At 40.8% G+C, this 25,242-nt stretch overlaps 1 protein-coding gene across 10 annotated transcripts in view; it reads right to left on the reverse strand.

The window, feature by feature from the left end:
* The window catches only part of WDPCP (WD repeat containing planar cell polarity effector), a 783,785-nt gene that overhangs the window by 202,602 nt on the left and 555,941 nt on the right, over positions 1-25,242 (reverse strand). For all 10 annotated transcript variants that reach the window (XM_064364171.1, XM_064364170.1, XM_064364169.1 and 7 more), the window contains one exon: positions 23,322-23,385. In XM_064364171.1, coding sequence (XP_064220241.1) covers positions 23,322-23,385 — 64 coding nt within the window. The remainder of the gene's footprint in view (positions 1-23,321; positions 23,386-25,242) is intronic.

The raw sequence follows: 25,242 nt of genomic DNA on the forward strand, positions 1-25,242 counted from the left end.
TGTCCAGACCCAGGAACCAAAGAGGGAAAACAGCAGGGGGTACACCCCCATTGTCTTCCTCTCCACCCTGAGTCTCACCAAAAGAAAAAAGACTAAAGGAATACCTTTTTCTCCCTTTTCTTTTTAGATGGATACTATCTTAAGCCTGCACTACCTTGGAGTGCATTCTGAAGCACTGGGACTTCTTTCACCCTGAGACTTTAAAGAAAAAGTGGATAATTTTCTTTTGCACAAGGCATGGCCTTTTTACTAGACCTTTGCAAGCATTACAAAATCAACCTAGTGCTTTTAGTAATCACATTGGGAAGGCCCAAAGAGAATAATTCTCCAAAATTAGAGAAGCAACTTCCAGGGGAACCATCTAAGGATCCCCCTTACTTGGGGCCCTTCGAGTTCCCTTCTCATTACAGGACCTTAGGCAAATAAAGGGAGACTTAGATCAATTTTCAGATGACCCTGATAGGTATACAGAAGCTTTCCAAAATGTAACTCAGGTATTTGACCTCTCATAGAAGGATGTTATGCTGCTCCTAAGCCAAACCCTAAAGACATCTGAGAAGCAGGCAGCTCTACAAATAGCAGAGAATTTCAAAGATGAGCAATATGTCTCCTGTCGTAGGACAAAAGAGAAAAGAGAAGATAGTAAAGGGGAAGAAATAGGGGAAACACCATTCTCAGTAGGAAAAAGCAATACCTCTTGACAACCCTTATTGAAACTCCCAGGCTTTTCTATGGTGTTTTTCTTTCATGGTTTAAAATGGCTTCTATCTCTTTTATAATGTTCTTACAACCTGGGAAAAACTAATTTTCCAACCCTTAAAATGCCTGGCTTAGAGTTGAGCTAGGAGAAAGGAAACCCAGAAGCCTGACATGCCAACAATAGGGTAAAAATTTCTTGCAGTTGGATTTTTGGCTTCTCTCTTCTTGTGCAAACTTGTAAAAGGGATAATAAGGATCATTGCTAGTATTTTCTGTCAAGTTTTAATGGAAAAGGATTTGTGAGGTTGGTCTTAAGCTGTAGAAAATCTGGTGTGCTATGTGTGTCTTTCTATATGGTTATGCAAAAGAAAGGGTAACTTAGGTTAAGATACAGACCCAGGATCCTATAAGACTGCTGTTCAAGCCAGCCCAACAAAGTTGTCAGTAACAAACCTGGCTACAGGCCTCCATCTTGTTTCACGTCCTTGGGAACATTACCTGTAAACACACGGCAATACTTTGTTTTAGCCTTTGCCATTTTACAATGGTGGTTGTCTTCTTGTGATAAGCCAGTTCCTGGGAGGGCCACAAAATCAAATAAGCCAGTTTATCAATTTGAGTAGGGTCAAGGTATATACCCCAGACAGTACATAGTATAGCTGCTTCAATAGTTGGTACCAGAACTCTAAAGGCACATGTTTATGTTCATATGTTTCCAAAAGGCCCCACCCAAGCTGTTCAGGATAACTGGCAACCACCAATTCACAAGGCTATCTCTTTACTAGAACTTCCAAGACTTGCATTTATATCACTGCAATTATAGCTTGTTCAAGGCCACATCTTCCCTTGTGGACATGTTCCAGTGGTCCTCCTTCTTGACTAAGCCATCTAGGGGCCTAAAGAGTTGCACCAAATAGGGAAATAAAAGTACACCAATAACCTAGAAGGCCTAAGAAAGTTTGCAACTGCTCTGGTGTGTTAGGACATGAGCAGGCCTGTAGCTTATTCTATAATGGCAGACTGAATGAATTTAGTGTCACCCCACTAGATGACACCCAGGTATTTGATATGCCTGGACCCTGGTTGCTGCATTGACCCTCCATTTTCCTCTGTAGCTCCAGTGAGACAGAAAGGTAGGGGCTGTAGTTTCTAAGCTAAAAAATGACTCAGAAGTTAACATGATATCAACAATATAATGGAAAACACATACCCCACTGGGGTGGTCCACTGACTGAGGTTGAAGGCCCTTTGGCCACAACAGACAGTGGGGCTAAGTAAACATCCTGGGGGTAAGACAGTAAAGATAATTGTTCTCGGGCCGGGCGTGGTGGCTCACGCCTGTAATCCTAGCACTTTGGGAGGCTGAGACGGGTGGATCACGAGGTCAAGAGATCGAGACCATCCTGGTCAACATGGTGAAACCCTGCCTCTACTAAAAATACAAAAAATTAGCTGGGCATGGTGGTGCGTGCCTGTAATCCCAGCTACTCAGGAGGCTGAGGCAGAAGAATTGCCTGAACCCAGGAGGTGGAGGTTGCGGTGAGCCGAGATCGCGCCATTGCACTCCAGCGTGGGTAACAAGAGTTAAACTCCGTCTCAAAAAAAAAAAAAAAAAAAAAAAATCATTGTTCTCTTTTCCCAGAGGAATGCAAATTGGTCTTGATGCTCTGGGGCAATGGGGATGCTAAAGAAGGCCTTGGTAAACAACTCAGCAAGAGAAAAGGACAAACAATCCCATTAAAAGTGGCCAAAAGACATGAACAGATATTTCTCAAAAGAAGACATATAAGCAGCCAATAAACATGAAAAAATGCTCAACATCACTAATTATCAGATAAATGCAAACTAAAACCACACTGACATTTCATCTTACATGAGTCAGAAAGGTTAAAATTTAACAGTCAAAACAACAACAACAACAACAAACGACAAACAGATATTGGCAGCGATGTGGAGTAAGGGAGCCTTGTACACTGTTGGTGGGAATGTGAATTAGTACCACCTCTATAAAAACAGCACAGATGTTTTGCAAAGAACTAAAAACAGAACTATCATTCAACACAGCAATCCCACAACTGGGCATTTACCCAAAGGAAAATAAATTATTATACAAAAAAGACACTTTCACTCATGTGTTTACTGCAGTATTATTCACTACAGTAAAGTCATGGAATCAACCTAAGTATTCATCAATGGATGACTGTATAAAGAAAATGTGATATATATGGGTGTCTGGCAAGAAGGTTGAATAGAACAGCTCTGGTCTGTAGCTCCCAGCAATATCAATGCAACAGGGGGTGATTTCTGCATTTCCAGTGAAGTATCTGGCTTGTCTCACTGGGACTGGTTAGACAGTCGGTGCAGCCCACAGAAGGTGAGTCAAAGCAGGGTGGAAAATCGCCTAACCTGGGAAGTTTAAGGGATCTGCGAAGTCCCTCCCCTAGCTAAGGGAAGCCGTGAGGGACTGTGCTGTGAGGAACAGTGCATTCTGGTCCAGATACTATGCTTTTCCTATGGTTATCACAACCTGCAGAACAGGAGATTTCCTCAGGTGCCTACAACACCAGGGCCCTGGGTTTCAAGCACTAAACTAGGCAGCTATTTGGGCAGTCACCAAGTTAGCTGTAGGAGCTTTTTTCGTACCCTAATAGTACCTGGAATGCCAGCAAGACAGAACCGTTCACTTTCCTGGAAAGGTGGATGAAGCCAAGTGGTTTAGTTCAGCGGATCCCACCCCCATGGAGGCCAGCAAGCTAAGATCCACTGGCTTTAAATTCTTGCTGCCAGTACAGCAGTCTGAAGTCAACCTGGGACACTCAAGCCTGGTGGAGGGTGGGGTGTCTGCCATTACTGAGGCTTGAGTAGGCAGTTTTCCCCTCACAGTGTAAACAAAGCCACTGAAAAGTTCAAACTGGGAAAAGCCCACTGCAGCTCAGCAAAGCCACTGTAGTCAGACTACCTCTCTAGATTCCTCCTCTCTGGGTAGGGCATCTCTGAAAGAAAGGCAGCAGCCCAAGTCAGGGGCTTTCAGATAAAACTCCCATCTCCCTGGGACACAGCACTTGGGGTAAGGGGTGGCTGTGGGTACAGCTTCAGCAGACTTAAAGGTTCCTGCCTACTGGCTCTGAAGAGAGCAGTGGATCTCCCAGCACAGGCCTCAAGCTCTGCTAAGGCACAGACTGCCTCTTCCAGTGAGTCCCTGACCCCCATGCCTCCTGGCTGGGAGACACCTCCCAGCAGGAGTTGACAGACACCTCATACAGGAGAGCTCTGGCTGGCATATGGTGGGCACCCCTCTGGGACAAAACTTTCAGAAAGAACAGGAAGCAATCTTTGCTGTTCTTCAGCCTCTGCCGGTGATACCCAGGCAAACAGGGTCTGGAGTGGACCTCCAGCAAACTCCAGCACACCTGCAGTAGAAGGGCCTGACTGTTAGAAGGCAGGCATAGAAAGGCATAGCATCAACATCAACAAAAAGGACATCCACTCAGAGACCCCATCTGAAGGTCACTAGCATAAAAAAACAAAGGTAGATAAATTCACAAAGATGGGGAAAAACCAGCTCAAAAAGGCTGAAAATTTCAAAAACCAGAAACCCTCTTCTCCTCCAAAGGATCACAACTCCTTGCCAGCAAGGGAACAAAACTGGACAAAGAATGAATTTGATGAATTGACAGAAGCAGGCTTCAGAAGGTGGGCAATAACAAACTCCTCCGAGCTAAAGGAGTATGTTTTAACACAATGCAGGTAAGCGAAGAACCTTGAAAAAAGGCTAGGTGAACTGCTAACTAGAATAACCAGTTTAGAGAAGAACATAAATGACCTGATGGAGCTGAAAACCAGCACAGGAACTTTGTGAAGCATACATAAGTATCAATAGCTGAATTGATCAAGTGGAAGAATGTATATGAGAGACTGAAGATCAACTTAATGAAATAAAGTGTGAAGATAAGATCATAGAAAAAAGAGTGAAAAGGAACAAAGCCTCCAAGAAATATGGGACTATGTGAATAAACCAAACCTATATTTGATTAGCGTACCTGAAAGTGATGGAGAGAATGGAACCAAGTTGGAAAACACTCTTCAGAATATTATCCAGAAGAACTTCTCCAACTTAGAAAGATAGGCCAACATTCAAATTCATGAACTACAGAGAACACCACAAAGATACTCCCTGAGAAGAGCAACCCCAAGACACATAATCGTCAGATCCACAAAGGTTGAAAAGAAGGAAAAATGTTAAGAGCAGCCTGAGAGAAAGGTCGGGTTACCCACAAAGGGAAACCCATCAGATTAACAGTAGATCTCTCTGTGGAAATCCTACAAGTCAGAAGAGAGTGGGGGCCAATATAGAACATTTTTAAAGAAAATAATTTTCAACCCAGAATTTCTTATCTAGCAAAACTAAGCTTCATAAGTGAAGGAGAAATAAAATCCTTTACAGAGAAGCAAATGCTGAGAGATATGGTCACCAGGCCTGCCTTACAACAGTTCTTTAAAGAAGCAGTAAATATGAAAAGGAAAAACCCGTACTAGCCTCTGCAAAAACATACCAAATTATAAAGACCATTGACACTATGAATAAACTGCATCAACTAATGGGAAAAATAACCAACTAGCATATTAACAACAGGATCAAATACACACACGACAATATTAACCTTAAATGTCAACTAGCTAAAATCCCCAATTAAGACACAGACTGGCAAATTCAATAAAGAGTCAACATCCATTGCTGTGCTGTTTACAGGAGACCCATCTCATCTGCAAAGACAAGCAGAGGCTCAAAATAAAGGAATGGAAGAAGATATACAAAGCAAATGGAAAGCAAAAAAAGCAGCGATTGCAATCCTAGTCTTTGATCCAAAACAGACTTTAAACCAACAAAGATCAAAAAGACAAAGAAGGGCATTACATAATGGTAAAGGGATCAATGCAGCGAGAAGAGCTAAATATCCTAAATATATATGCACCCAATACAGAAACACCCAGATTCACAAAGCAAGTTCTTAGAAACCTACAAAGAGACTTAGACTCCCACCCAATAATAGTGAAAGACTTTAACACCCCACTGTCAATATTAGACAGATCAATGAGACAAAAAATTAACAAGGATATCCAGGATTTGAACTCGAGACCTCTGGACCAAGCAGACCTAATAGACATCTGCAGAACTCTCCACCCCAAATAAACAGAAACATTCTTCTCAGCACCACATCACACTTATTCTGATACTGACCACATAATTGGAAGTAAAACACTCCTCAGCAAATGCAAAAGAACAGAAATAATAAACAGTCACAGTGCAATCAAATTAGAAGTCGTGATTAAGAAACTCATTCAAAACCATACAACTACATGGAAACTGAACAACCTGCTCCTGAATGACTACTGGGTAAATAACAAAGTTGAGGTAGAAATAAGTAAGTTCTTTGAAACCAATGAGAACAAAAACACAATGTACCAGTATTTCTGGGACACAGCTAATGCAGTGTTTAGAGGGAAATTTATAGCACTAAATGCCCACAGGAGAAAATGGGAAAGATCTAAAATTGACACCCTAATATCAGAATTAAAAGAACTAGAGAAGCAAGAGCAAACAAATTCAAAACTAGCAGAAGACAAGAAATAACTAAGATCAGAGCCGAACTGAAGGAGACAGAGGCACAAAAAAACCCTTCAAAATCAATGAATCCAGGAGCTGGTTTTTGAAAAAATTAACAAAATAGACCACTAGCCAGACTAACAAAGAAGAAAAGACAGAAGAATCAAAACGATAAAGGGGCTATTACCACTGATCCCACAGAAATACTAACTACCATCAGAGAATAGTATAAACATCTCTATGCAAATAAACCAGAAAATCTACAAGACATGTATAAATTCCTGGACACATACATACTCTCAAGACCAAACCCAGAAGTTGAAAACCTGAATAGACCAATAACAAGTTCTCAAATTGAGGCAGTAAATAATAGCCTGCCAACCAAAAAAAAGCCCAGGAACACACGAATTCACAGCTGAATTCTACCAAAGATAGAAAGAAGAGCTGGTACCATTCCTTCTGAAATTATTCCAAACAATAGAAAAAGAGGGACTCCTCCCTAACTCATTTTATCAGGCCAGCATCATTTTGATACCAAAGCCTGGGAGAGACACAACAGACAAAGAAAATTTCAGGCCAATATCCCTGATGAACATGAATATGAAAATCCTCAAAAAAATACTGGCAAAGCAAATCCAGCGGCACATCAAAAGGCTTAGCCAGCCAAGTGCGGTGGCTCACGAGGTCAGGAGATCAAAACTATCCTGGCCAACCATGGTGAAACCCCATCTATACTAAAAATAAAAAAATTAGCTGAGCCTGGTGGTGTGCGCCTGTAGTCCCAGCTACTGGGGAGGCTGAGGCAGAGGAATCACTTGAATCCGGGAGGTGGAGATTGCAGTGAGCTGAGATCGTGTCACTGCACTCCAGCCTGTACACAGCAAGACCATCTCAAAAAAATAAAAAAATAAATAAAAATAGCTTAGCCATCACGATCAAGTCAGCTTCATCTCTGGGATGCAAGGCTGGTTCAATATATGCAAATCAATAAACATAATTTATCACATAAACAGAACCAGTGACAAAAACCACATGATTATCTCAATAGATGCAGAAAAGGCCTTTGATAAAATTCAATACCCTTCATTCTGAAAACGCTCAATAAACGAGGTATTAATGGAACGTATCTCAAAATAATAACAGCTCTTTATGACTAACCCACAGCCAATATCATACTGAATGGGCAAAAGCTGGAAGCATTCCCTTTGAAAAGCGGCACAAGGGGAGAAATGCCAGATATGGGTGAAGGGGAGGAAGGCAGCAAATCACACTGCCACATATGCACCTAAGCAACAACCTTGTATGTTTTTCACATGTACCCCAAAACCTAAAATGCAATTAAAAAAAAAAAAAAAAAAGAAAAAAAAAAAAATAAATGGAGGAGGTAAGATTCAAACCCAAAAAAAAAAAAAAAAAAAAAAAAGAAAAGCGGCACAAGACAAGGATGCCCTCTATAACCACTCCTATTGAGAATAGTATTGGAAGTTCTGACCAGGGCAATCAGGCAAGAGGAAGAAAGAAAGGGTATTTAAGTAGGAATAAAGGAAGTCAAATTGTCTCTGTTTGCACATGACATGATTGTATATTTAGAAAGCCTCATTGTCTCAGCCCAAAATCTCCTTAAGCTGATAAGCAACTTCAGCAAAGTCTCAGGATATAAAATTGATGGGCAAAAATCACAAGCATTCCTATACACCAATAATAAACAGACAGAGAGCAAACTATAAGTGAAATCCCATTCACCAATTGCTACAAAGGGAATAAATACCTAGGAATACAACTTACAAGGTATGTTAAGGCCCTCTTCAAGGAGAACTACAAACCACTGCTAAAGGAAATAAGAGAAGACACAAACAAATGGAAAAACATTCCATACTCACGGATACGAAGAATCAATATCATGAAAACGGCCATAGTGTCCAACATAATTTATATATTCACTGCTATCCCCATCAAGCTACCATTGACTTTCTTCACACAATTAGAAAAAACTACTTTAAATTTCATCTGGAACCAATAAAGAGCCCACATAGCCAAGACAATCCTAAGCAAAAAGAACAAAGCTGGAGGCATCACACTGCCTGACTTCAAACTATACTACAAGGCTACAGTAACTAGAACAGCATGGTACTGGTACCAAAACAGAGATATAGACCAATGGAACAGAAAAGAGGTCTCAGAAATAACACCACACATCTGCAGCCACCTGATCTCTGACAATCTTAACAAAAACAAGCAATGGGGAAAGGATTCCCTATTTAAGAAATGGTGTTGGGAAAACTGGCTAGCCATGTGCAGAAAACTTAAACTGGACCCCTTTCTTACAACTTATACAAAAATTAACATAAGATAGATTAAGGACTTAAATGTAAGGCCTAAAACCATAAAAACCCTAAAAGAAAACCTAGGCAATATAATTTCGGACATAGGCATGGGCAAAGACTTCATGACTAAAACACCAAAGGCAATGGCAACAAAAGCCAAAATTGACAAATGGGACCTACTTAAACTACAGAGCTTCTGGACAGCAAAAGAAACTACCATCAGAGTGAACAGGCAACCTAAAAAGTGGGAGAAAATTTTTGCAATCTATCCATCTGACAAATGGCTAATATCCAGACTCTACAAAGAACTTAAATTCACAAGGAAAAAATACCAAACCCATCAAAAAGTGGGCAAAGTATATGAACAGATACTTCTCAAAAGAACACATTTATGTGGCCAAGAAATGTGTGAAAAAAGCTCATCATCACTGTTCATTAGAGAAATGCAAATCAAAACCACAGTCAGAATGGTGATCATTAAAAAGTCAGGAAACAACAGATACTGGAGAGGATGTTGAGAAACAGGAATGCTTTTACACTGTTGGTGGGAGTGTAAATTAGTTCAACCACTGTGGAAGACAGTGTGGCGATTCCTCAAGAATCTAAATCTAGAAATACCTTTTGACCCAGCAATCCCATTAATAGGTATATACCCAAAGGATTATAAATTGTTCTATTATAAAGACTCATGCACATGTATGTTTATTGTTCACAATTCAAAGACTTGGAACCACCCCAAATGCCCATCAATGTTAGACTAGGTAAAGAAAACGTGACACATATATACCATGGAATACTATGCAGCCATAAAAAAGGATGACTTCATGTCCTTTGCAGGGACATGGATGAAGTTGGAAGCCATCATTCTCAGCAAACTAACACAGGAACAGAAAATGAAATACTGCATGTTCTCACTCAGAAGTGGGAGATAAACAATGAGAACACATGGACACAGGAATGGGAACATCATGCACAGGGAGCTTTTTAGGGGTGGGGAGCTAGGGGCGGTATAGCATTAGGAGAAATACCTAATGCAGATGACAGGTTGATTGTTGGAGCAAACCTCCCTGGCATGTGTATACCTATGTAACAAACCTGCATATTCTGCACATGTATCCCAGAACATAAAGTATAATTTTTAAAATGTAGTATATGCACACCATGAAATACTATTTGGCCATAAAAAAGAATGACATCATGTCCTTTGCAGCAATACGGATGGAGTTTGAGAACATTATGCTAAGTGAAGTAACTCAGGAAATCAACCACCACGTTTGCTCTTATAAATGTGAACAAAACATTGGGTACACATGGACATAAGAAGAGAAATAACAGATACTGCAGTCTCCAAAGGTGGTAGAGTTTTAAGGATTAAAAATTTATCTACTGTATACAATGTTTCGATGTATACCCATCCAAACAGTTGGATGATACCCATCATCCAAATCTTTACTATTTGGATAATGGGTACACCACAAGCCCAAACCCTACTATTATTGAGTGTATCCATGTAACAAACCTGCAAATGTACTTCTGAATGTAAAATTAAAAAAAATAAAAGATAGCATGTACTAATGCAAATTTCAATACAGCAAGAAAAATAACAAAAATTAACATTTAAGAAGAAGATCCAAGATGGCCAGTTAGGAGCAGCTTAGGATTGCAACTCCCAGTGAAAGCGCAGAGGGTGAGTGGACGCCGCATTTACAGACGGATTTTTATTGCCCACAGACCAGGAGATTCCCAGGTGGAGAAGCCCCCCCGCACGGGTCACCGGTGCAGCGATTCCCCATGCAGAGTAAACGGAACCGGGTCCCCTGTTAGCCAGAAAGAGGAGCTCCGGGAAGGCAGAGTTGCTCATTCATCTGATTAAAAAAAAAAGGGGGACTGAAACAGGGAGCCAGGCCAGTAGATTCCCAGGCAAAAAAGCACCACGAATCTCAGCGCTGCTGTTTCAGCCGGCGCAGTGGGTCGCTGCACGGGAAATCACACAGAACCCGGCGCCTTTTCAACAGGCGGCTGGAACATCAGGGAGAGAGTCGACCGTTCAACTAAAAAAAAAAAAAAAGGCTGTGAGGCAGGGAGCCAGGTGATCAGGCTTGGCTGGTCACACCCCCACAAAACAACAACAACAACAACAACAAAAACAGCAATTGGAAACGCTCTGGGTTGAGAGTCTCACAGCAAGCACAGCTGAACCTGGGATGGTACAGCTCTATGGGGGAGGGGAGTCCACCATTACCAAGGCACTCCACCACTACAGAGGCAGTCTGCCATTGCGGAGGCAGCCTGCCATTGCTGAGGCAACCCACCATTACAGAGAGAGTCCATCATTGCAGAGGCGGGCCACCATTGCTGAGGCAGTTCTAACTACACCCATATAAACAGGACTGCAGGGAAGTTCACACAGCAGCTGGGCGGAGTCCACAGCAGCTCAGCGAAACCTCTGCAAGCAGATAGTGACTAGGCTGCCACCTTGCTGGGCAGGGCAGCCCTGAAAAAAAAAAAGGCAGCAGCACAGCAGAAATTCATAAATAAAGCCCTAACACCCTGGGACAGAACACCTGGGGAAAAAAAGGGGTTTATGAGTGCTGCTGCAGCAGACTTAAATGTACCTGCCCAGCAGCTCTGAGTGAACAACAGAGCTCACAGCTCAGCACTTGAGTTCCTATAAAGGACAGACTGTCTCCTCAAGCAGCTCCCTGACCCCTATATATCCAAAGAGTCACCTCATAAAGGAGAGCTCAGACGGACATTTGGTGGGTATACTTCTGGGACAAAGCAGAAGAAGAAACTGGTAGCAACCCTTACTGTTCTGCAGCTGCTGCAGGTGATCCCCAGGCAAGCAGGGCCTGGAGTGGATCTCAGCAGTCCTACAGTAGAGCGGCCAGACTGTTAGAAGGAAAACTAAGAAACAGAAATAACTTCATCATCAACAAACAGGATGTCCACTCAGAGACCCAATCAGAAAGTCAGCAACTACAAAGAAGACAGGTGGATAAATACACAAAGATGGGAAGAAACCAGCGCAAAAAGGATGAAAACACCCAAAACCAGAACACCTCTCCTCCTACAAGGGATCACAACTCCTCACCAGCAAGGGAACAAGACTGGATAGAGAATGAGTGTGATGAAATGACAGAATCAGACTTCAGAAGGTGGGTAATAAGAAACTTCCATGAGCTAAAAGAACATGTTCTAACCCAATGTAAAGAAACTAAGAATCTTGAAAAAAGATTTGAGAAAATGCTAAAGAGAATGGACAACTTAGAGAGGAATATAAGTGAATTGATGGAGCTGAAAAACACAACACGAGAACTTCGCAAAGCATGCACACATTTCAACAGCCGAATTGACCAAGCAGAAGAAAGGATATCAGAGGTCAAAGATCAACTCAATGAAATAAAACGAGAAGGCAAGATTAGAGAAAACAGGGTAAAAAGGAATGAACAAAGGCAACTAGACATATGGGACTATGTCAAAAGACCTAATCTATGTTTGATAGGCATACCTGAATGTGACAAAGAGAAAGAATCCAAGCTGGAAAATACTCTTTAGGATATTATCCAGGAAAACTTCCCCAAACTAGCAAGGCAGGCCAATATTCAAGTCCAGGAAATACAGAGAACACCACAAAGATATTCCTCAAGAAGAGCAACCACAAGGGACATAATCGTCAGATTCACCAGGGTTGAAATGAAGGAGAAAATACTAAGGGCAGCCAGAGAGAAAGGTCGGGTTACACACAAAGGGAAGCCCATCAGACTCACAGCAGATCTCTCAGCAGAAACCCTAAAAGCCAGAAGAGAGTGGGGGCCGATATTCAACATCCTTAAAGAAAAGAACTTTCAACCCAGAATTTCATATCCAGCCAAACTAAGCTTCATAAGTGAAGGAAAAATAAAATCCTTTACAAACAAGCAAGAAATCAGAGATTTCATACCCACCAGGCCTCTTTTACAAGAGCTCCTGAAAGAGGCACTACACATAGAAAAGAACAACCAATACCAGCCACTCCAAAAACATACCAAATGGTAAACAGCATCAACACAATGAAGAATCTGTATCAACCAATGGGCAAAACAGCCAGCTAGCATCAAAATGGCAGTATCAAATTCACACATAACAATATTAACCCTAAATGTAAATGGACTAAATGCCCCAATCAAAAGACAAAGACTGGCAAATTGGATAAAAAGCCAAAACCCATCAGTGTGCTGTATCCAGGAAACTTATCTCACATGCAAGGATACACAAAGGCTCAAAATAAAGGGATGGAGGAAGATTTACCAAGCAAATGGAGAGCAAAAAAAAGCACGAGTTCCAATTCTCATCTCTCATAAAATAGACTTTAAAGCAACAAAGGTCAAAAGAGACAAAGAAGGACATTACATAATGGTAAAAGAATCAATGCAACAAGAAGAGCTAACGATCCTAAATATATATGCACCCAATACAGGAGTACCCAGATACATAAGGAAGTTCTTAATGACTTACAAAGAGAATTAGACTTCCATACAATAATAGTGGGAGACTATAACACACCATTGTCAATATTAGACAGATCAGACAGACAGAAAATTAACAAGGATATCCAGGACTTGAACTCACACCTGGAACAAGCAAGCCTAATAGACATATACAGAACTCTCCACCCCAAATCCATAGAATATACATTCTTCTCAGCACCACATCACACCTACTCTAAAATTGACCACATAATTGGAAGTAAATCACTCCTCAGCAAATGCAAAAGAACGGAAACCATAACCAACAGTCTCTCAGACCACAGTGCAATCAAGTTAGAACTCAGAATTCAGAAGCCAACCCAGAACCGCACAGCCTCATGGAAAATGAACAACTTTCTCCTGAATGTTGACTGCATAAACAATGAAATGAAGGCAGAAATAAAGATGTTGTTCGAAACCAATGAGAACGAAGACATCACATACCAGAATCTCCGGGACATATTTAAAGCAGTCTCTAGAGGAAAATATATAGCAATAAGTGCACACATGAGAAGAAAGGAGAGATCTAAAATTGACACCCTATTGTCAAAATTGAAAGAGCTAGAGGAGCAAGATAAAAAAAACTCAAAACCTTGCAGAAGACAAGAAATAACTAAGATCAAAGCAGAATTGAAGGAGATAGAGACACGAAAAACCCTACAAAAAATCAATAAATCCAGGAGCTGGTTTTTGAAAAGATCAACAAAATAGACAGACCACTAGCCAGATTAATAAAAAAGAAAAGAGAGAATAACCAAATAGATGCAATAAAAAATGATAAAGGGGATATCACCACAGATTCCACAGAAATTCAAACCATCATCAGAGATTATTACAAACAACTCTATGCACAGAAACTAGAAAACCTGGAGGAAATGGATAAATTCCTGGACAGTTGCCTCCTCCCAAGCCTAAACCAGGAAGAAGTCGAAACCCTGAATAGACCAATAACAAGGGCTGAAGTCGAGGCAGCAATTAAGAGCCTAGCACCCAAAAAAAGACCAGGTCCAGATGGGTTCACAGCCGAATTCTACCAGACATACAAAGAGGAACTGGTACCATTCCTACTGAAACTATTCCAAATAATCCAAAAAGAGGGAATCCTTCCCAAATCATTTTATGAGACCAACATCATCCTAATACCAAAACCCGGCAGAGACTCAACAAGAAAAGAAAAGTACAGGCCAATATCCATGATGAACATAGATGCAAAAATCTTCAATAGAATACTGGCAAGCCGATTGCAACAGCACATCAAAAAGCTTATCCACCATGATCAAGTAGGATTCATCCCGGGATGCTAGGCTGGTTCAATATACGCAAGTCTATAAATGTAATTCACCACATAAACAGAACCAAAAACAAAAATCATATGATTATCTCAATTGATGCAGAGAAGGCCTTCAACAAAATTCAACAGCCCTTTATGCTAAAAACTCTCAATAAACTAGGTATCGACGGGACGTATCTCAAAATAATAAAAGCTATTTATGACAAACCAACAGCCAATATCATATTGAATGGGCAAAAACTGGAAGCATTCCCTTTGAAATCTGGCACTAGACAAGGATGCCCTCTCTCACCACTCCTATTCAATATAGTACTGGAAGTCCTATCCAGAGCAATCAGGCAAGAAAAAGAAATAAAGGGTATTCAATTAGGAAAGGAGGAAGTCAAATTGTCTCTATTTGCAGACGACATGATTGTGTATCTAGAAGACCCCATCATCTGAGCCCAAAATCTCCTGAAACTGATAAGCAACTTCAGCAGTCTCAGGATACAAAATCAATGTGCAAAAATCACAAGCATTCCTATACACCAATAACAGACTTAAAGAGAACCAAATCAAGAACGAACTGCCATTCACAATTGCTACAAAGAGAATAAAATACCTAGGAATACAACTAACAAGGAACGTAAAGGACCTCTTCAAGGAGAACTACAAACCACTGCTCAATGAAATAAGAGAGGACATAAACGGAGAAACATTCCATGTTCATAGTTAGGAAGAATTAATATCGTGAAAATGGCCATACTGCCCAAAGTAATTTACAGATTCAACGCTATCCCCATCAAGCTACCAATGACCTTCCTCACACAACTGGAAAAAACCACCTTAAACTTCATATGGAACCAAAAGAGAGCCCGCATAGCCAAGTCAATTCTAAGCAAAAAGAACAAAGCGGGAGGCATCACACTACCGGACTTCAAACTCTACTACAAGGCTACAGTAATCAAAACAGCATGGTACTGGTACCAAAACAGAGATATAGACCAATGGAACAGAACAGAGGCGTCGGAGGCGACACAACATATCTACAACCACCCGATCTTTGACAAACCTGACAAAAACAAGCAATGGGGAAAGGATTCCCTGTTCAATAAGTGGTGTTGGGAAAACGGGCTAGCCATATGCAGAAAGCAGAAACTCGACCCCTTCCTGACACCTTACACTAAAATTGACTCCAGATGGATTAAAGACTTAAACATAAGACGTAACACCATAAAAACCCTAGAAGGAAACCTAGGCAAAACCATTCAGGACATAGGCATAGGCAAGGACTTTATGACCAAAATACCAAAAGCATTGGCAACAAAAGCCAAAATAGACAAATGGGACCTGATCAAACTCCACAGCTTCTGCACGGCAAAAGAAACAGTCAATAGAGTGAATCGGCAACCAACACAATGGGAAAAAATCTTTGCAGCCTACCCGTCTGACAAAGGGCTGATATCCAGAATTTACAACGAGCTAAAAAAGATTTACAAGAAAAAAACAAACAAGCCCATTCAAAAATGGGTGAAGGATATGAACAGATACTTTACAAAAGAAGACATACATGAGGCCATCAAACTTATGAAAAAATGCTCATCATCACTGGTCATTAGAGAAATGCAAATCAAAACTACATTGAGATACCATCTCACGCCAGTTAGAATGGCGATCATTAAAAAATCTGGAGACAACAGATGCTGGAGAGGATGTGGAGAAATAGGAACACTTTTACACTGTTGATGGGAGTGTAAACTAGTTCAGCCAATGTGGAAGACAGTGTGGCGATTCCTCAAGGACCTAGAAATAGAAATTCCATTTGACCCAGCAATCCCATTACTGGGCATATATCCAAAGGATTACAAATCGTTCTACTATAAGGACACATGCAAACGAATGTTCATTGCAGCACAGTTTACAATAGCAAAGACCTGGAACCAACCCAAATGCCCATCGATGATAGACTGGACAGGAAAAATGTGGCACATATACACCATGGAATATTATGCAGCCATCAAAAACGATGAGTTCGTGTCCTTTGTAGGGACATGGATGAACCTGGAAACCATCATTCTCGGCAAACTGACACAAGAACACAAAATCAAAACACCGTATGTTCTCACTCATAGGAGGGTGTTGAACAGTGAGAACACATGGACACAGGGAGGGGAGCACTATACACTGGGGTCTGTTGGGGGGAGTTGGGGGGACAGCGGGGGGTGGGGAGTCGGGGAGGGATAGCATGGGGAGAAATGCCAGATATAGGTGAAGGGGAGGAAGGCAGCCCATCATCACACTGCCATGTGTGTACCTATGCAACAATCTTGCATGTTTTTCACATGTACCCCAAAACCTAAAATGCAATAAAAAATATATATGTATATATATATACCTTAAAAAAAAAAAACCCAAAAACTAGAGAAATCTGAAATTAGTAAACTCAGAAATGAAAGTAGGAACATTATTACTAATTCTATAGAAATAAAAAGGATAAGATAGTACTATGAACAATTTTATGGCAACAAATTGGCTAACTAGGTGAAATAAACAAATTACTAGAAACACAAAGCCTACTAAAAATAAATCAGAAATAGACAATCTAAATAGACTGAGAAATAATAAGGAGATTGAATCAGTAATAACAAATTTCCTGCCAACGAAAAGCTCCACCCCTGATAGCTTCACTGCTGAATTATACCAAACACTTAAAGAGAAAATAATACCAATTCATAACTCATTCTATAAGGCCAGTATTACCCTACTACCAAAGTTGGACAATAACAATTAAAAAAAAATAAAACCATAGACCAATTTCCCTCATAAATATTAATGTACAAATCCTCAACAAAATACTAGCAAACTGAACTGAGCAGCATATTAGTAAAATTATATACCATGACCAAGTAAGATTTATTCTGGGAATGCATGAATGGTTCAACATATGAAAATTAATTAATGTGATATAACTTGAATAGAATGAAGGTAGAAAAACCCACATAATCATCTCAATTGAGGTAGAAAAAGCATTTGACAAAATTCAATATCCTTTCACGATAAAACCCTCAACAATCTAGGTTAGAAGAAAACTAACTCAACAATAAAATCTATATACAAAAAAAACCACCATTCATCAAACTGAGTTGTGAAATACTCAAAAGCTTTTCCTCTAAGAGGAGCAACAAGACAAACATGCCCACTTTTACCACATCTATTCAACATAGTACTGGAAGTTGGATTGGAGGATTTAATATTGTTAGGCTGTTAATCTTACCCAAAGTGACCAACAGACTCAATACAATTATATGAAAATTCCAATGTCTTTTATGCAGAAATAGAAAACCATCCTTAAAGATACATGGCTCCCAAGGGACCCCAGATATCCAAAATAATCTTGAAAAAGAAGAATGAAGTTGGAGGACCCATACTTCCTGATTTCAAAATTTAATATAAAACTACTGTACACTCTGGGCGGCCGAGGCGGGTGGATCACGAGGTCAAGAGATCCAGACCATCTTGGTTAACATGGTGAAACCCTGTCTCTACTAAAAATACAAAAATTAGCTGGGCATGGTGGCGCATGCCTGTAGTCCCAGCTACTTGGGAGGCTGTGGCAGGAGAATTGCTTGAACCCAGGAGGCGGAGGTTGCAATGAGCTGAGATCGCCCCATTGCACTCCAGCCTGGGTAACGAGCGAAACTCTGTCTCAAAAAAAAAAAGAAAAAAAAAACTGTAAACAAAACAATGTGGTGTGGCACAAAGACAGACATATAGACCACTGGAATAAAAAAGAAAGTACGCAAATAAACCCTCCCATATATGGTCACATGATTTTTGATAAAGGTATCAAGAAAAGCTTACCAATGCACTCTGCTACTACCTGCTTAAGATTGCCTGTCTCTGGATACCTTAGCCCAAAGTATTCTTTCACTCACAGAAAAAGAGACTGAATATTTTTCTGTGTATTTACTTGTCATCTTGTGACTTGCCTTATTCTTTTTTTTTTTTTTTTTTTTTTGAGACGGAGTTTCGCTCTTGTTACCTAGGCTGGAGCGCAATGTTGCGATCTCAGCTCACCGAAACCTCCGCCTCCTGGATTCAGGCAATTCTCCTGCCTCAGCCTCCTGAGTAGCTGGGATTACAGGCATGCGCCACATTGTCCAGCTAATTTTTTGTATTTTTAGTAGAGATGGGGTTTCACCATGTTGACCATGATGGTCTCGATCTCTTGACCTCGTGATCCACCTGCCTTGGTTTCCCAAAGTGCTGGGATTACAGGCATGAGCCACGGCGCCCGGCCCGTGACTTGCCTTATTCTTATTTTGTGATGTGCCTGATTGTAACTCTTGTTAGCTTTTTATTGGGGTGTTTTACTTCTTACTTCTTATTGGTTCTGTATATTAAGTACATTAACCCTTTGTATGGCATATGATGAGTGTTGAACCAACACGTTATTGAAACTTTGCCCCACTGATTTGAAATGCTACTTTTACTGTACAGTAAATTAATATATATGCATATGAATCTAGTTCTAGGCAATATACCACAGTGATTAGGAGTATGGACTCTGAAACTAGGCTGCCTTAATTCAATTCCAACCTCTCAGGAAGAGACTACTTGGTTGTAAACACCCAAATATCAATAATTACCTAAATTCCAGCATTGTTAATCTGACAAAAATAAAAATAATATAAAATGAAGTACCACCTAAATACTTGAAAAGTGAATAATATAAAATATATACCAGAAACTCTAGTTATTAAGTCATTACAATATGGTAGACACTTCATATATATTATTAATTTATTTGATACTTAAAACACACTAGGGATTTATGTATTATCATCACCACAGGTAATAAAATGAAAGCAAACATACTTAGGTAAATTACACAAAATTATGCAGCTAGTAACTGAGAGAGCTTGGAGTTTAATCAACAGGCCCTAAATATAAGAATATTACTATGAGGGTGCTGGACCTGAGGAAATGGGCCTGAAAGAACCCATCTCTTTGTTCAGTTTACACTTGTACCTAGTAGCCTTGTCTCTTTTCAGTTTATTTTCTACAGTGCAGCCTAAGTGATCATACTCTAAACAAGGAATCAGCTAACTGTGACTTGTCATCCAAGTTCAACCCAAACTAAGAATGGTTTTTGGAAAAGAAATCACAGGAACGGTTTTACGTGACACTTGAAAATTATATTCAAATTTCAATGTCTATATATGAAGTTTTATTGGAATACATCCAAACTTATTTGTGTATGTGTTGACTATGCCTGCTTTTGCTCTATAACGGCAGAGTTAAATAGAAGCAACAGAGCCCGTATAGCTTGTAAAAAGTCTAAAATATTTGCAACACTTAGCCAGACATGGCACATGCCTGTAATGTTAGCTCCTTTGGAGGCTAAGATAGGAGGATTGCTTGAGTCTAGGAGTTCAAGGTTATAGTAAGCTATGATCACACTACTGCATTCCAACCTAGGTGAAAAACTGAGACAAGAAAGAAAAGAAAGAGGAAGGAAGGGAGGGAGGGTGGGTGTGCGGGCAGGAAGGAAGGACGGAAGGGAGGGAGGGTGGGTGGGAGGGTGGGAAGGAAGGGAGGGTGGGAAGGAAGGGAGGGTGGGCGGGCGGGAAGGGAGGGAGGAAGGGAGGGCGGGTGGGTGGGCAGGAAGGGAGGGAGGGAGGGTGGGCAGGCGGGCAGGAAGGGAGGGAGGCAGGGTGGGAGGGCGGGGTGGGCAGGAAGGGAGGGAGGGAGGGCGGGCGGGCGGGCAGGAAGGGAGGGAGGGAGGGTGGGTGGGCGGGGAGCGAGGGAGGGCGGGCGGGAAGGGAGGGAGGGAGGGAGGGAGGGTGGGTGGGCGGGTGGGGAGGGAGGGAGGGAGGGTGGGTGGGCGGGTGGGAAGGGAGGGAGGGAGGGTGGGCGGGCGGGTGGGAAGGGAGGGAGGGAGGGTGGGCGGGCAGGGAGGGAGGGAGGGTGGGCGAGAAGGGAGGGAGGGTGGACGGGCAGGCGAGAAGGGAGGGAGGGTGGGTGGGTGGGAAGGGAGGGAGGGTGGGTGGGTGGGAGGGAAGGGAGGGAGGGAGGGTGGGTGGGTGGGAGGGAAGGGAGGGAGGGAAGGTGGGCGGGCAGGAAGGAAGGGAGGAAGGGAGGGAGGGTGGGCGGGCAGGGAGGGAGGGAGGGTGGGCGGGCAGGGAGGGAGGGAGGGTGGGCGGGCGGGCAGGCAGGGAGGGAGGGTGGGCGGGCGGGCAGGCAGGGAGGGAGGGTGGGCAGGAAGGAAGGGAGGGAGGGAGGGAGGGAGGGTGGGCAGGCGGGCAGGAATGGAGGGAGGGACGGTGGGCGGGCAGGCAGGCAGGAAGGGAGGGAGGGTGGGTGGGTGGGTGGGCAGGAAGGAAGGAAGGGAGGGAGGGTGGGCAGGCGGGCAGGAAGGAAGGAAAGGAGGGAGGGTGGGCAAGTGGGCAGGAAATAAGGAAGGAAGGAAGGGCAGGCAATAAGGAAGGAAGGAAGGAACAAAGGAAGGAAGGAAGGTAGGAAGGGAGGGAGGGAGGGAGGGAAAGGAAGGAAGGCCTGCCTAAAGTATTTGCTATCTGGACCTTTATAGGAAAAGTTTTCTAGCAAATATATTGATAATATCACTTTTCTGTTTAAAATGATTTAGAAAATTCCTATTGCCTTTGAGATAAATTCTAACTCCTTTATATGGAATGTAAGCCCCTTTAGTCTCTCTGCTTTGTAGCCCTATCAACTTTCTTGTCATGTTGTATGTCTTGTAACTTTTTACTACTGATAATATGCTAATGCAAAATGGACTATTTTCAGGTTAACGGATACAGTTTGTGTGATCCTATTGTGATTCATATGTTATCATTTTTAGTCATTTAGGAAAAGATAGCTCAGAGGCAGAAAATCATGTATAAGTAGGAATAATCTTGTTTATTTTACAAGCTTTTAATTTCAAAAAAAGGTAATATTTTCCAATCTGTAGTCTACAGAACTCTGGCTAGATGAAATTTAGATAGTAAGAATCAATCTATTAAAAGAATAAATCCTTTTAGACAATTTCTACATGGAACCTTAAATGTATACAGTAGATACATGAGCTTAAATAGAACTTTGAGGCTTTAATGCTCTCAATATTTTGAGCTTCTGTAAAGCAGACCTTTGGGCTATAAATAAAGCTATGTATAAAGAGTAACAATGCAGCATTCTAAATAGTGACTGTTTGCTTTTCAAATAAAAAGGATAGTAAAGCCATTTCTATACTTCCCTTATTTTAGATTTTCATCTTTTATGTGTAAAAATCCTTGTGGGTTACGGTTAGCCTATCAATAGAAAGGCTATTGGATGAAGGAGATTTTATACTGGACACTTTATACTGTTATTGGCTAAACTGAAAAGCTGAGACTAAAAGCTGAAAAAGGTTAAGATTTGAGAAAAGTTTAGAAGGTGCTTTTCATGATTATGTTTATAAATTAACAATTACAACATTAGACATTACAGAACATAATACCTTGAGAGACAAATTTTACCAGGCACCAAACATTTAAATATTTATCTCTTTAGATCTTCTCTTGGCTAGAAAAAGATTGAAACTATCGACATAAAAAATAAAGAAAATATGGAGAAAATCTAATTTTATTGGGGTAAGTGGCAAAGGTGAAAAGGTAGAGATAAGAAAAAAAGTTAATGGGGCTGGAAAATCTAAAAAGTGCAATTAATTTTCTGACACTGTGAGGTCTGCATATATAGATTTTGATGAAAATAATAAAATCTTCCCACAGTATAATATGCCTGCTCAATTAGATATCACAAAATGCAGATGATGAACAATAGAATGTTCACACTTTTGAAAGTAATTAGACTTTTTCATGATCCATAAAAGTATAATTAATTGAATGACGTATATTTAGAATTTAAATATCAAACTTAATCCAAAGATGACTGATCTAATGTGATGAATGCATAATATCTAAAAATCAAAGCTTAAACTACCAAATGTCTTCATTGTACACAAGATTCAAGAAAAGCACCTTCTAGAAGTATTTCTTGCTTTCAAGAAGCTTTTGCTCTATTGTTTCTGTGACAACAATGAAATTGCTGTCTAACAATATCTAAACCATCCCAGCTGAATTTAAACTACACAGTGTCTTCATTGTGCAAAAGATTCAGGTAAAAGCGACTTCTAGAAGTATTTCTTCTTTCAAGGAGCTTTTGCTCTATTGTTTCTGTGAAAACAATGAAGTTGCTGTCTAACAGAATATGATGGGAAAGTAGGAAAGGACTCTTAATTTGTTCATTTGATCTCAACGTGGCTCTGTGGTGCAAGACCTTTTAAAACAGAAACCTGAAACAGAGTACAAGGATTCATAAGAAACTGGTCAGTTTTACTGTTCTGTAGCTAATGGGAGGGCCAGAATGTACCTGATTTTGACCTCTTGGATACACTTTGTACTATGGTTACTTTAAAAATACATGTGAGAACATTCATACTTTGTTACTCTACACTGAAATCTAAGAGACAAACTAAGCACATTCAAGATTTGTGGGACATGTTTTGCCCTATGTCCTGGATTCTACAGCTTTACTTCAGAGACTGGATTAGAAAGACATTTAAGCTTATTAGATAGATAGGTGTCATCCCCTTGTATCAAGGTACATGAAGAGAAAAGTTCAAGAATTATAAATTCTTAGAAAACATAAAAGATCCATTGGATTCAGCAAGGAAAATGTCAACAAATCAAAAGATACTAGATGGCTATTGACCAGTTTCACGAAGGCAAACCTGCAAGTCAAGATGGAATAATGCTTTCCCACCATGTGTCTAAGACTGCAAATGACACTAATCCTTTTTAATGGTCACAAAAGATGACAACTTACTCAGCCTTAGAACTGAAGGCACAAAATCATCTCTGAAAATGACTCACCATAAACAGGTCACGAGCACCAATGTCAACAGCTAGGAGAAATGCCTTTTCAAATCTCTGGTACCTACAAGGCAGAAAAAAATGTTGTTCGTTGTTAACAAGAATATATAAAAGGAAAGAGCTGTTTACTTAACATATTTGTGTGATACTGTCATTGTCCTTCTGATTAGAAAAATATTTTCAAACAGAAGGGATTTGGCTTACTAGGATCTTCCATATGTGAAAAGTTGTTACATTTATGAGGGGCTGAGGTACAGAGCCTGTGGAGGCCTTACTTTGAAGAATAAACATAACCCCAAGTAGACACTGCTGACTATGATAGCTTAGAAAACATGTTGCCTCTTTAGTCCTTCTCAGCTACAGAAATCAAAAGGCAATTGTGTTTATTTTTGTGAATGAAGAGTGTCTTGTACTAGAAAGTTTATTGATTCATTATATATTCAGTGGAGGTCGGATATACTAAGGAAGAGGTCAGAGGATTAGCAAATTGTACAATTTGTCCATGCATTTACTGCAGTGTTGCATTTGTCCCCATTCCATTGTAACTTGTCTGGCAATACTAATTATCCAACTTCTTTTTTCATTTCTTTTTTAATACAGGGCCTCACTCTGTCACCCAGGCTGAAGTGCAGTGGTGCAATCATGGCTCACTGCAGCCTTGACCTCCTGGGCTCAGGTGATCCTCCTACCTCAGCCTCCCAAGTAACTGGGACTGCAGGCGTGCGCCAATATGCCCAGCTAATTTTTTGTATTTTTCATAGAGATGGGGTTTTTCCCACATTGCTCAGGCTGGTCTCAAACTCCGGGGCTCAAGCAAACCACCAACCTCAGCATCTCAAAAGCACTGAGATTACAGGCATGAGCCATTGTCATCCATCTTCTTAGGATCAAACTTAAAGGTAAATTCTCATCTTGTGTGTCCTTTTGGTCATATCTAATTCTATAAATGGCCCTTCCTTGAAACCCTCTCCTACCTTTGCTTGCCCTACTTTCCTTAATTTTTTGTTTTCCCTTCCTTAGATTGTGTTCTTCTCAGTCTCCTTTGTTGGTTCATTTTTCTCTGCCTCCCCATGAAATCAGTATTCTACGATCTTCTTTTATTTTACCCACTCTCTCCAATCTCCTCAATAACCTTATCACTCCCAGGGCATTGTTAATCAATTATCAGTGGCCTACAAATCTACATCTCTGGGATCCATATCTTCCCTGAGCTCCAAATTATTATTTCAAGGCACCTCAAAGCTAACATGTCTAACATGTTCACTGAAACATCAATTTGGCAATCATATAGGGGAAACTGAAATTGGAGAGAGTGAAATTAAGGAGGATAAGTTAGGATGTGCTCTTCTTTCTAGGTGAGAGGTAATGATAGACAGTAGACAGTAGATGGTAATGATGCAAAGTAAAATAAAAAAACTGGCAGCATGGTGAAACAGAAATAGCAAAAGGAGACTCCCAACTAGATTGTTTATAGAATATAGAACCTAGTTAAAGTACATTAAAGTACATCATAGGACTATGAAAGGAAAGTAAGTAAATAAAGGGTCGATATTCTCGATTAAAAAATAACCAATTAAGCAAAATCCCTTGATAGAATCACAGTGAGGACTCCTCAGCAGGCAACAAATAAGGGGGGAAAACAGGGCAGAACTACTTACAGGACCATCCCCTTAGGAGATGAGTCTGAACAAAACTCAAGTTAAAGGTGATAAGCTCAGACTGCTGATTAAGCCAAGTACAAGAGCTAAACCCAAGAATTCTGATGAAGCCAGGGGTAAAAGAGACCCAGGTTAGTAGTGCCCCTAACTTTCACAGAAACAAACAAATACATTCATGTCTGCATTAAAGCCCTTCTAATAGAGGCCCTCAACGATTAACATAAATTAAAATCAAACGATTATCAGTTCACAATCAATGATCA

This window comes from Aotus nancymaae, unplaced genomic scaffold, assembly GCF_030222135.1.
Source record: "Aotus nancymaae isolate 86718 unplaced genomic scaffold, 86718_ANA_hifiasm-v0.15.2.pri h1tg000057l, whole genome shotgun sequence".
Taxonomy (NCBI): Eukaryota; Metazoa; Chordata; class Mammalia; order Primates; family Aotidae; genus Aotus; species Aotus nancymaae.